General features: G+C 37.6%; 1 protein-coding gene across 4 annotated transcripts in view; it reads left to right on the forward strand.

Annotated features, from left to right (window-relative positions):
- The window catches only part of LOC124159515 (leucine--tRNA ligase, cytoplasmic), a 35,708-nt gene extending 25,062 nt beyond the window's left edge, over positions 1-10,646 (forward strand). For all 4 annotated transcript variants that reach the window (XM_046535378.1, XM_046535376.1, XM_046535377.1 and 1 more), the window contains exons 17-20: positions 1,317-1,595; positions 3,251-3,463; positions 9,036-9,276; positions 10,434-10,646. In XM_046535378.1, the coding sequence (XP_046391334.1) occupies positions 1,317-1,595; positions 3,251-3,463; positions 9,036-9,276; positions 10,434-10,630 (930 nt within the window). In that variant the 3' untranslated portion in view covers positions 10,631-10,646. The remainder of the gene's footprint in view (positions 1-1,316; positions 1,596-3,250; positions 3,464-9,035; positions 9,277-10,433) is intronic.
- Positions 10,647-13,463: the final 2,817 nt, after the last annotated feature.

Consider the following 13,463-nt stretch of genomic DNA (forward strand, 5'->3'; position numbering starts at 1 on the left):
AGCTACATCTAATTGGTCAGGTTATGGGTAACATGGCTTAATTTAGAAGCCAGCATACTTTTAATCGTGGGTGCAAATGCCTAAGTGCAACTTAGGATGGTCAGGTAATAGCAATGTTTTGGATTGAGGATATTTATTTTTTATATTATGCTAAATGTGAAAATATTTTGTCTCCTGTGAAATGGACTAAGGAAATATTTTTATATGGAATAAGGAAAATAATTTTATTGTGTAACTTTTATTTCAGTTTTTTTTTGTACCATGGGCAGAATATAATTATTGATGTTGTGATGAATGAATGTTTATTAATTTATGCTCTAAGGTAACCCCCAAGAGAGATAAAGTAATGACTTTGTTTATTTGTGTAAACTGCACCCCTCTGTTTCCTGTCCTCCCTCATTTTCGGGTTGATTCGGGAGGAAAAAATTATTTCTATCAAAAAATTAAATGTTTGCCCTTGTGCCTGCATAGGTAATTTTGTCAGAATACAAGTGCACATTTTAAAATAAAAATTCTAATCCCAAGTGACGTGTCGATGAACGTCTTTCTCATTAGTTTGTTATGTTTTGTATCAACATCATTAAAGTGCTCAGCCTGTTTTATAGTGCATTTTTTTTTTCCTTACACCGTGCAATGATAAACATCACGTATCGAGCTATTAAATTGGTATCTGTTCGAAATGATTTCCTACGAGGATAATTTCAGAGTTATTTGCTATTTCAACCTGTGATTATTCGATTGCAGAAATTCATTGGCCATGTATTGCCTATGATGTTATCACCATATTCTGCTCCGAAACAAATATCTTATAAACAGAAGATTTAATATTGATTTTATATAAATATATAAGGTTGTAGGTTTTAAAGAAATCAAAGCAAAAACTGTCACTATAAGAAAATATTTTAATAAAATGTGCAGAATATAGTTAGCTAAATAAAATGCAGGTCTTCTGGTAACAGCATAATTTCTGGTAATGATTTGATATTAACCAGTAGAAAATTACAAAATTTTGATTGGGTAGTTTGGAAGGAGTTGAAATAAATAATTTTATGGGCTTGAATAATTTGAAGAAGGTCAGGATTGGATTGGATGGACATGGGGTAGGGTAACTCTATTGTGGGGAATGATTAGTTTGCACTGGTATGTAGGAGTCTGGTTTTGGATAATGGCGAAAAGAAATGATCTGAGAGAGTAATTCCTTCAGCAATGGAAGGAGTGCAGGTCAACGTAATATTTGAGCAAATTTTCATCCCTACTTTCCTATGTCCATCGTATGTGATCATTGAACATTTGGTGTGTTTTTGATCTACTAATAGGAGAGAAGTATTTTAATGTCCCGCTGGCCTGTGGAAGGTCCTGTTGATGAAGTGCTGATCAAATCCTCTAATTACTTGATGGATACTGCTCACACCTTCAGAATATGCTTAAAAAACTACCTCCAGCAAAAGAGGAAGTCACAGGGAGGGAAAAAGGACCACTCCGCTCCCCCATCGTCACTGCAAGAGGCTCAACCCACGCATGGAACAGTATGGGTTGCCAAGACATTTCCTCCCTGGCAAACAATAGTGCTTACTACTATGGCTAATAAGCTTGATGTAAGTATGCAATGTGTATATCTACTTTAGGAGATGATTTTACTTATCCCTAGATCCTTCCCATCTTCCTTTTTATGTAATCTCTCTGATTTTAAGTGGTGCATAATCATGTTTTAGGAACTTTGGAATTCTCAAGTTATTTATATGTTTGATCTCTGTTTATAAAATTATTTTTGCATAACGGGAATCAATCCTCATAAAAAGCTCTGAATGTGATTCCATCTCAGCTCATTATGTTCATGCGATTAACGGATTGTATCAAATTCTATGTTTCATCCTTTTTCTTGGGACCAGATAGATCATTGCTTTCAAAGATTTGACTTGGAATTTATATTCAGTGAATGTTATGGGCAACACAGTAGCAAATATTGAGTTTACCTTGCATAAAGCCTCATATGTCTCGTATATACCTTATTTGTCTTCCGTGGTTTAATATTTATTCTTGTGAATAGCCACCTACTGCTAAATTCCTTTATATTTAATCCTAGAATAGGCAGACTAAGAGGTACACTTTTAGGGCTGTTTGGAAAGTGAAGTAAGAGTTACATCCTAAATTTGGTGGTCATCCGAGAAATACGGGCAATTTTTCATAAAACTCTGTAACACTGATGCATGAGTGTACTTCAGCTTAAATGATCCTAACAGAAATATCCCATTTACAATGGATGTAGATAAAGAATTTAAAGCCATTCAATAGGTCATCAACCACTTTCTTCTCTTATTTTTGTCCATTGGGAGACAAGCAAAATAGCTTGGAAAGCCGTGGCTTAGCCCCAGTGAGGAAATGGAGGTACTTGAGCGACGGGGCACTATGCATGATTTTTATGGTTTTCACATGTTTTTCTCTTGGACATCCATGCTGCTTTGATGAATGCTAATGCACTTGTTGCATTAAACAAATGATATAAGTGTGTCGCGTAGAAGAATTTCGTGTGTCACAAGAATTCTTCTTTGAAACCAATTTACTGTATATTTCTGAATATAGTCCCCCCTTTTTTTACCAAAAATGCCTGTGGTAAAAGTAAAGGGGGGGACTATATTCAAACACAGTTTTTTTACTTTTCCTGAAACTGAAGCCTCAAAATTAGGGGGGGGGGGGGACTATATTCGGAGAAATACGGTATATACTTTAATCAATGCAATCAACTTATTTACGTGTAAGTCTTTCCAATTCTCCCCAAATAATTCCCTTTCTTTGTTTCACTAACCCAACATATTCACAAATATTTGCAATCTGCAATCTGACGTTAATATAGCAATTACTTTCCTCAAATTTGCTTTGAGCCCCTACATCGACCAATTTTCTCTCCACTTCCTCCCTCTGTCATCAGTGGATACCGTGCCATGTCGTCAAATGTGTTGAGCCTCGATGACGTCGTGTTTTCGACCATCTGATGAAGAGTAGTTTTTATAGGCTTGTATATCAGTTAAAAAACATTGTTCATTCGGCGAGTACATTTGAGCTAGGGACTTTCATATAAAAAAATTGTACATGTTCTATATTGCCTATGATGTTTTGAAATTTTTAGTGAAATAAGATTGATGCATAATAAATTTAATCATTAAGAAAAATAATTTCTTGCATACTAGAAAAAGGATAATGAAACTGAAATTGATTATGATTTTCTTTTTATTTATAAAAATATTTTCTATAGGCCAACAAAAAGCTGCCAGATAACAAGGTGTTGTCTTCGGAACTAAATTCAAAAAGTGAACTGAAGAAGCATGCTAAGAAAGTAATGCCTTTTGTCCAAGCCGTCAGGGAGAAAATGGACAAAGTCGGCATTCAAGCTCTTAGCCTAACTCTGGAATTTGATGAAATGAAGGTTCTTCAAATGAACAAAACATATTTAACCAATACTTTAGATGTGAGTATGAATATTATGTGAGCATGTTGCAAAACCTAAAATCTCTGTCATTTGATTATTTTTTTGTTGGATAATCTGTCTTAGCATTTCCCTCTATGACTCCCTTGTTCACCCTTCCCTAACGTAACCTTGTTATTCATCTCCTCCCTTCCGCACCTCAAAACAACTAGTCTTTCAACGAATGAGCTCAAAAATTGAAAAGAAAGATATACCCAAAAACTAAATAGTAAGAGCACAGCTACTACACTGTCCTCAATGTTTCTTTTATTTCAACCTGTTTGTGTGCCTCAGCATCATTATCAATGCAACAGATTTAAGACGACTTCATGTGAGCAGTGCAATAATTTAGTTATTTTTATTATAACACTAGGAAAGGCGCCCGTTGAAATTCAATGGATAATGAGGACTAAAATATGGCTTTGCTTTTATCTAATTGTTGTCAGTAGTTTTAAGTAAAAACAGAATTTAACTCCACCTATTTTATGTCTACATTGTATGCCAACTGTTCCTGCACACATCCTTTTTCTAGGAAAATATCCTTCCTGAATTTCTCCTACTCATTAAGCATCTTGTCTTCCATTCCCTGCCTCCTATCTCACGAAACCAGCATATTTCCATAATATGGAATTGTGAAATTCCCTTGCCCTTTTATACTGCTTCAACAGTTAATTCTACCAGTTCCTCAACTCTTTCGAAAATATTCTTTCTCCTCTAATTACAGTAAACTCTCGATTATACGAAGCAGGATTTTACGAAGTTTTCGATTATACGAAGTGATAGTGCGGTCCCGGCGAAAAGCCTATGGTAAATACATGGTTCTATTCGATTATACGAAGTTTCGATTATACGAAATATTTTGAATTTACGAACCTCGGCACGGTCCCCAGGAGCGAAAGGCATTCGTTTATACGAACTATGGCGAAATATTTGTCAACAAAACTAGTTACGCCGGCGTAAGTAGCTAGAAAAATCAGCGCCTCCAACTGTGGTTCATCAAAAGTGTGAAATCGTAAATGATAGTGCAACTTTGGAGAGAAAGGGTTCGCCTAAAACCTCACGGTGGGAATTTAGAGGAAGTAGGACTTAATTAAAATATCGCGACTGATATAATGCCCCTATTTTCGTGCCTATTCGTAAACATCGCATCGACAATACTTCGTAGTTTAACATGTCAGGAAGGTCGAGCGGGGTATTTCGTACACTCCTAATTAACCCTTTGCACTGCTGTGAACTTACCTGGTACGCTCGCAAGGCAGGCTGCTGTGAACGTACTTCGAAGACTACTTGACTACTTTTCGCCGAAGCACTTCGAAGGGTCCCTAATCCGGGACCCTTTCCTCGACGAGCTCACCCTCGCTGGCCCCTCTCTTCGACCCTCCGAGCGTGGGGCCTTTCTCCCCAAAAGTGACCGCTCTGACTGCATTTTGAAAATCTATCAATCAATGCCATCAACAATAATAATTGTTTGCATCGCACTCCTGCCTATCAGGCATTCAAGTACGTCTCTGAACCGTGTTTCTGCGATGAGGAATAACGACTTTGTTAACTTTGCTAAAATGGCCAAGTTAATAAAATTGTCATTTTTCATCGCAGAAACACGGTTCAAAGACGTACTTTATTTCCTCCACTACAATCGCAAATTGCTGGAAATCGGCCGGATTCCCTTTGATAGCGCATCATGAGGATGTTCTCGAGGTTGGTAATTGATACAACTAGCCTACTAGTAATTCTAGTGCTATAATATCACGGCTATGGTTGATTCGTTACGCTATACATTCAGGAAGCAGCAGCGGATAAAATCGCGGAGGAGATTAGAGGCTTAAAAGATGATTTTGAAAAATTCTTGGAAAAAGCAGGAAGAGCACAGCGCGCAACATCAAACGATTATATTGCCCTTGACGATGAACTCCGGGCTTGCGACAATGGGACGCTGGTACATGCGTCGGAAGAAGCAGCGGCCGGGACTAGTCATAATAGCAGTGACGACGAAGATGAAAGTGAAGTAATTTCACCAAATAAAAAAGAAGTACCCGCTGCCCTCCAAACATTAAGATATATTGATCTGGCTGACGAGTTAGGTCCCCAATTTCATTCCCATTTATGCAAGTGAGAACATGGTGGAAGCGGCGATGGAGAAGGGCAAAAAGGAAAAAAATAATTGATATTTTAGTAGTATCCTTTCGTGTATATAATAGCCTTCCTGAATAAACAACTTCAATATCTTAAGTATTGGGCTCTATTAACCACCAACTTATTTTTCAGGCTACTCGTAATGAAGACGCACTTCTAACCGTGAACTTTCTTCTCGCGTGTCTCCCCGTTTTCCCATGCCGAGAGATCTTTCTTTCCAAAATTTCCCATTCACTCCCTCCCCCCTAAGGTGACTGAGGTCGAGTGCGTCGCAAAAAATACGGCCCCAAACGTAGACTGAGGCAGAGCTGAAGGCCATTTCACCACCCTTCTTTCTCCTGCCCCCTTCACTACTGTTCACCAATCCTTTGTGCTAACCACACTTCTTTCCTCAGGCGATCCCCATCCCACTCTTATTCACCCCACCCACTGGGAACGTTCCCCGTTTGTGGAGAAGGGCATGGTTCATCTTTACCTGCAACGGGGTAAGTTATTAACCGGAGAGAGGCTGAAGAAGTATCTTCCTCTATCAGGGAAATGGTGCCGCGCTTATAATTCTCTCTCTTCTTCTCTGCTGACGTTTCAATTGAAATTATTTTCTTTGCTCTTTCCTCACTATATTTATTTACGATTGTTGCGCGACTATTTTTTAGTGCTAAAGCTAAGAAAATCTTTTCTCTACGTCAATGATTCTTTGCATAACTTTCAATACGGAGGAGAAAGGGACACGAAAACAAAATGAGGAGAATGTACAGGTTTTCGCGGGTCATTTTTGGGAATTCACGCAAGTGAACCAATACTTCACACACGTTGAGAAATGATGAAACATCTCTTGTAGAAAAACAATCAATGCGGATAATAACGTTTCCCTCTTTATTTCTCCGATAATGGAAGATGTTTCTCCTGTCGTTTTCCGGTTGGAACCTTGCTCTTGTCGGCATAAAAGAAGAGAGAGAAATACTATATGAACATAGCACTTCACACCCGGTATGAAGAATATGGTCCGGATGAAGAATAAAGTCTTTCGTAGCAACGTCTGCGAAGATGATGGAGCACAGTATCCGGACGGAGAGCTCAAACAGAATTTACTTCAAATATTCGTCAGAAGATGATCATACCCTACGAAATTTAGAATCGTAACTGAATCTCAACAAAAATAACCAATGGAAAAGATAGCACATTCAACTGAATATACAGAGTAACTCGAAATATTAACTTACGAAGGTTATTTTGGAAACGGGTGGAGGCCCTCGTTTTTCTTTTTTTTTCTCGTCACTGAGCGATAGAGGGCGACATAAATGGCGGTTAGGCCGACTGCCGCTAACATTCCGTGGGTGCTGGAAACAAATATCTATCATACGTGAACTTAATAGTTGTTATTCGCTCCTAACCACATATTTATAACATTAAATTCTTATAATAAACTTTGCAATTCATTATTTGATTACGTTTTCTAAACTTGTCGAGAATTTCTTAAGCGATCGTTGATGTTGAAGTATGAACAAGAAATGGGAATTTTATGGTGGTATAATTATTTAACGATTTTTCACATCATAAATCGATAACAAAAAGCCTTTTCTATGAATAATACCGAGAATAACCACCGAAAACATTTAAATAAGACCACTAAAGACAAAAAACGGCGGAAGAAACAAAAGCGAACATTTTTTTCGTGACTTATGAAAAAGGTTTGAATTTACGAAACTCGATTTTACGAAGTGCCGATTTTCCGGTCCCACTGACTTCGTAAAATCAAGAGTTTACTGTATATCTAACTATATTTAAATCATTAAGACGATGATTCTTGGACCCTCTTCCTTTTTTTCTTTACACTTACATGCGATAAATTACTGCATTTAACCATTTGTGTTTCTTAATGTTTTTCTTATCAAATATAGCATCAATTCAATTGATCAACTGATTAGCAAAAAAATATCATATAATTAAGACGATTTGTTGAATCGTCTTAATTAGATGGTACATGAATGCTAATCTTGTCTATTCTAATATCAATGTCATTTAAATAGCTTTGACGCATGCAATTCTATTTTTAGCTCACATCAACTTAGTGGAAAAATAAGTGTTTAGTTTTAATTAGAGATGTGCGAATAGTGTCCACGAATACTCAAATACCTCGAATACTAGAAAGTATTCGATATTCGAGATCTCGAATAATTATGCTAAAGGTACAACCTCGAATACTTTGAATTTCACTGTCGCACGCACATCATTGGTAGTTGTCTCGGTAAAATGTAGAGAACTCTAATCGTTTAATGCATGCAGTGCCATTATAGGCAAGTTGATGAACTACATCAAATTCGCGGAGTAGAGCGGTGAAAAGAGTTTGACATGGGGAAGCGAAAATGATTGGGTGAAAAAATCCGAAAATGCCCGGTTTCCCCCACCAGGAGAACCTCAGTGCCTTGGGATAGTAACTACGTAGCGCAATTCCCAAAATCCTGACCCCTCCATCCATCAGCCCTCGGCCTCTGACGCTTTCCTCCTCTCCTCTTGAGCAGCTTATCTGAATTAGGGTTAAGGCTGCCAATACTGTATTTACTCATAGAAGCCGTGCACCTTTCTTCCGGAAATACCAGTTAAAAAAAGCAGGGTGCACGGTTTACATGAATCCTCAAAATTATATTAGACAGCTATAAGCACTAAGAAGTTTTTTTCCTCACGAGCCGGCCCAAAAATGGGGTTGCACAGGATTAACGAGGGTGTGGCTTACACGAGTAAATATGGTATATAAACTGCAAATAGCTCAAGAAGGAGATGATGGATTGAAAAACTGATAAATGTGGATTTTTTTATTTTTTAATACTCTATCACTCTCAAAGTGTCTAAAAAATGGTTAAGTAACTCATTATCATTTTCAAATTGTGACAAAAATGTTGTGTATCTTTTTAAATTCAATACATTAAGTCCTCTACTTCCAAACATTCGACTTACTAACCTTCAGAGGTACGAAAATTCAAAATAATTCAAGGGTGCCCAAAATTTCAAATTTGGCACCTTTAAGGTTGGCTGATGCAATGTGGTGTGGCTTGACTGTGCAATGATTTGAGGAGCTTGCACTGTGGGCACAGTCTAAACAAAGTATCAATTAAACCATTTTGAAGTCTGGAACCGTTCAGCGTTTTGCCCATTCTTCCTTTCTGTGGGCAGCTTAATGTTTTCGTCTGCAGCCACATCACAGGCACAGCTAGATTAGTTGGTGACCATCGTGAGTTAATGCAAGATTGTAATGCAGTGTTGTAATCTGCAGGAATACTAAAACTTTCGATGCCTTGCTTAGGTTTTTCAATTTACGAACAAGATCTGGGAATGCATTTTCTTCATATGTCGAGGGCTTACTTCACTGCTGATTGTAACTCCATATTATTTTTGATGGCTGTGCTGTGTAGTTAAAACATTCAATTAACTCTTATACTCTTTTCAGCTTGAAGACATCCAATTTAAGTTCACTGATGAAAGTGGAGCAGTGGATGAGAAACTGAGAGAGGAATGCTGCCCTGGTGCTCCATTTATCACTTTATATTCCTTACCGAGCATCCCTCTGAACTTCATCAATCCTGTGCCTTGTAGTGGCTTGTTCTCATGCTCAATTCCGATTCGAGATGGTGATACAGTGGACAGAGTGGTGTCCCGTCTCAGGAAGATAAACAGCAGAGTTATCAAAGGTAGGACTTTCATGTTCAAGTTCTTAAATTAATATTTAAAATTTGTGAATTTAATTTTGATAGTTATGAGTAATTATTTTGTGTAAATAGAATTATCAGCAAACTATGTGTTGCCAAAACTGGTAACTGGTTTTTGAGTCATCATTGGAATGGGTCATTTCACATCCAGCACGGACTGAAGTTGACGACTGTCAAGGAACATTAATGAAGACCCCTTGACTTGAAGATTACTTTGGGAATATGAATTGTGTGAAATTTTACGAGCCCTCATGGCCCACAAGTATAGATATCAGTGATCAAAATTTTAAAAAATGCTAGTTGCATAATTGGGTGTTGTCACATTCACCGATTCTTCTAGCAGTCTTTCCCCTGGGGGACATGGCATTATAGTGGATGGCTGAGTGAGAGTTTCTTTGTTTGCTCTTTGCTAGGGGGCTGTAAGGTGAATCATTTCATCATTAGGAAACTTAAATTTTTCCCATTAGTCTGCTTGAACTCTGGATTTTATGATATCATATTGGCCAATTTCCCTCCTTAACCTGGTGCCTCAATTATCGCATAGATAGTATGCTTACCAATGAATGGCACATGTGGATAAATTCTTTTGTCAAGCCTTAACCACCTGTCTCCGTGAAGTATATTAAAACCTCTGCCTTACAAAATTCCTGCTAAATGATAAACACTGATGAAAAAAATGCTATTGATTCTACCAAATTCCTATTTAAATACATTGGTAAATGCCTCCAATCGACTAACTCCTGCTTCACTTAAGTCTCAGATTTTGATCAGAATTTAACTGCAATCAGGGAGAATTTGGAACAATTTTTTTGCATGAGACACATGAGATTGGCTAAGATTTGGCTCGATCCCTTTTATGCCCTACTTGCCTCTCATAATTAATAATTGTCCTTCTGGTTGGATTTTAAGGATTTTGAACTAAGAAAGGGTTAATCTTTATAATATTAAAATGTAGGTATGTAACGGGATTGTTCAATCAGGAATGTGGTACTGACATCTGTATGAAAAGAAAGTTTTTTTTTAATCTGAATAACAATCATGGCTTTTGAATATGTTCGTGTGTAGAAAATTATCTTGCCTTATTCTTTTCTGCATCATTTAATAAGAGTTCTATTTATTTCAATTATTTCCTATTTCAGAAGGAAGCTCTGTTGAACTCTGGTACTTCAAGGATGCTGAGCTGGGTGTCCGAAAAATACCTGTTCTTGGCAGTAATGAGGGAAAAACTCTTATTCCAAGTACATCATCATTTACTCTTGATGGAAAAGTGGTCCATGTGATTGTTGATGGTGTTAAAGTACCTGTGGGTTCCACTGTATCCTATATATTGAAATAATATTTATGAAATATTATTATTCTAATTATAATTTTGAATTGTAAATTATCCATTTTATATAGTTTTCATTTCGGTGCTGAAAAATGAAATTAATGTTGCCTATGGAAAATGGTACTTAATTACGGATGTCTTCAAATGTGATCATGGAATTGAATTCAACTACATAACGGTGCCGAAAAGAGGAATGGGTACGATATTTTTCCTCAGCATTTTTCTCCATTTTACCTCTGATTTTTGTATCCAACAGTCAATTATGGTAGTTCAATGTTATTGCAGGAAATTGGTTGGTATGTAAATATATATATCTAGACCTTGACTCATAAAGTATCTCTCATACCATCATCAACTAAATAATGATCTGACGATGACTGTAAACTCTCGTTAGTACAAACAGTGTTATCAGGAAGTTCTCGTTTTTGCAAAGTAAATTGTTGGTCCCAAAGAAAAGGGTTATCCAATCTATAGTTAATGAAATTTTATCACCAAATTACAAACCTCAGTCCCAGTCGTGGCAGTTATAAAGTGAAAGTTATTACAAAGTTCCACAGGGAAGCAACGGCATTTAGGTGGATATACACTATGCTACCCTGTAATCATTGCGTAATGCTTAAGTTCTTCTCGTGCATGGTGCCCAAGTGCACCAATTATTGTTTTTTCTTCAGTTGGAGATAAGAGTATCCATGAAATAATATATATTAAGCTTAGTTCCTGTGGAATCATGGTGACCCACTCATTACTTATCGTAAATTGGCCGTATGATAAGTCTTCTTCTGATAAACATTCGACTTTCAGAAATACGATCATTCGAAAAATTCAGCGTGCCCGAAATTTCAAATTTGGCACCTATGGAGTTGACTGATTCGATGCGGTGTGGCATAGAGGATCTCTCACTTTTATAGGCACAGTCTGAACAAAGTCTGTATTAGTTAATCCGATGTGAAGTCAGGGACTGTTCAGCATCTTGCCCATTCTTCCTTACTGTGGACAGTGAATTTTTTTCGGCTCCAGCCTCGTCGCGCGTGCAGCTAGATCAGTTTGTCACAAGCATGTGTTAACGCACAATTGTAATGCAGTGTTGCATTCTACAGGATAACAACACTTTTCGATGCCTTGCATAGGTTTACGAACAAGGTCTCGGAATGCATCCTGTTCGTGTACAGAGGATTTACTGTATTTGTTCACAATTTTATCACGTACATATATAATATGTATGACTCTGAAGCTATTCTGCAGGGCAACTATGAGTATGGGAAATTGAAGAGTCAAGAAATTTTGGGGAGGTATGCTTTTATGCGATGATTCCAATAAGAAACGCTCTTATGAAGTTCCTTATTATGAACGTCCAGTTTTTTGGTCCTGTGAACGTTGTAAGAATGAGAGTTTACTGTAGCATAATTTATAAATATTGCAGAGTTCCCCATGTGCCTAGATTTCAATTCAAGCTCTGAATTTTGTTCTAAGTTTTCTATCCTATTGCCATTGCTAATCTTAGCATTGGGTGAAACGCTAATCTTAGGATTGGCCTTAAGATTGAGGCCTTTCTTTTCTACAAGTTTTTTCACCACTTCATGTTTGCATTTGATTATCCTCCCACATAAGTCAACAGTGATGGAGTTGGAGAGCTTTCTCTGTACTGTGGTTGTATTCAGTAACTGCTTACGAGGTATCCAAAGCGAAAATCTGAAGAAAATAAAATTCACAGCTGGCTAACGTAAATCCCATTGTTGCGATATGCTGCACCTTTTCAAATAATGCACTGTGTAAATTAATGCTGTTAGTTTATGCAGCCCACAAGAACTCCAGTTTCAGATACTAAACACAGCTGGTGATGTCTCATGTATTATTTTAAATATATATTTAAATAATGCACTACATCACCATACTCCTTAATGGTGGCTTTTAACTTCACATTTACAAGTCAAGACAAAAACACATCACAACTCCAAACAATTGCCTATGAGCATTTGGCACAGTGTGACTAACATGTGAATATACGTGACACTTCCCCTTGTTAACCCATTATTGGGCCATCGCAGAAAAAAGTCTTCAGCACTGAATATCTCATACCTGAACGGACTGATTGGGAAATACAGGTTCGGATCCAGGACAAATGAAATGATATCTTTCCTGTCAATAATCTCTGCTGTTAATGGTGTAGAAATTCATGAGGTTTTTATACAGCAAATCAAGAGAAAGCAAATATTAAAGTAAAAGGACTCAAGCTGGAACAGGTGAAGCAGGTCAGTTTTCTTGTAGACCACGTTTTAAGAAAATGGTACATATTAACAAAATACAGCCCCTGTGAAAGAGCTTTCCTCAGGAGAAAAAAATGCTTAGTGGACAAAAGAGTATGACTATTTACTACTCAGTATCTAGCGAAGAAGAGTGAGTGGTATAGGGATGGGTGTAGTGAATAAACATGAAGGGGAAGTGTGGCATTACGTTGTCAAATCTTGGCAGTAACCATTAATAACTAATAATCTCACAACGAAGCTTAACCAATAGAAAAACTAAGTACAAAAGGTGGGTGTTTCAGCCCCAAAAACTAAGTTGAGAATCGCTGTCATAGGTAGAGCGATGTAACTATGCCGAAGGACGATATGAGAGAGTGAGGGAGACCAGAAAAAGACAGTGCGAGAGTGGGGGGAATATGACCACTGGCAGAGGGGAGGTTACTTCGATCGTGACAAGCAGGAGGAGGAGGAAGAACCTCCTGCAAAAAATGCCGCTCTGACTCAACAATCCAATGTTCCCAGCAGTGGTGACCGCTGCAAGCAGGGGAGGATAGACATTCTGGCCGTCTATTGGTAGTCTAGGAGGGGAAAGACATGGT

Source organism: Ischnura elegans, chromosome 5 (genome assembly GCF_921293095.1).
Source record: "Ischnura elegans chromosome 5, ioIscEleg1.1, whole genome shotgun sequence".
NCBI classification, from domain to species: Eukaryota; Metazoa; Arthropoda; class Insecta; order Odonata; family Coenagrionidae; genus Ischnura; species Ischnura elegans.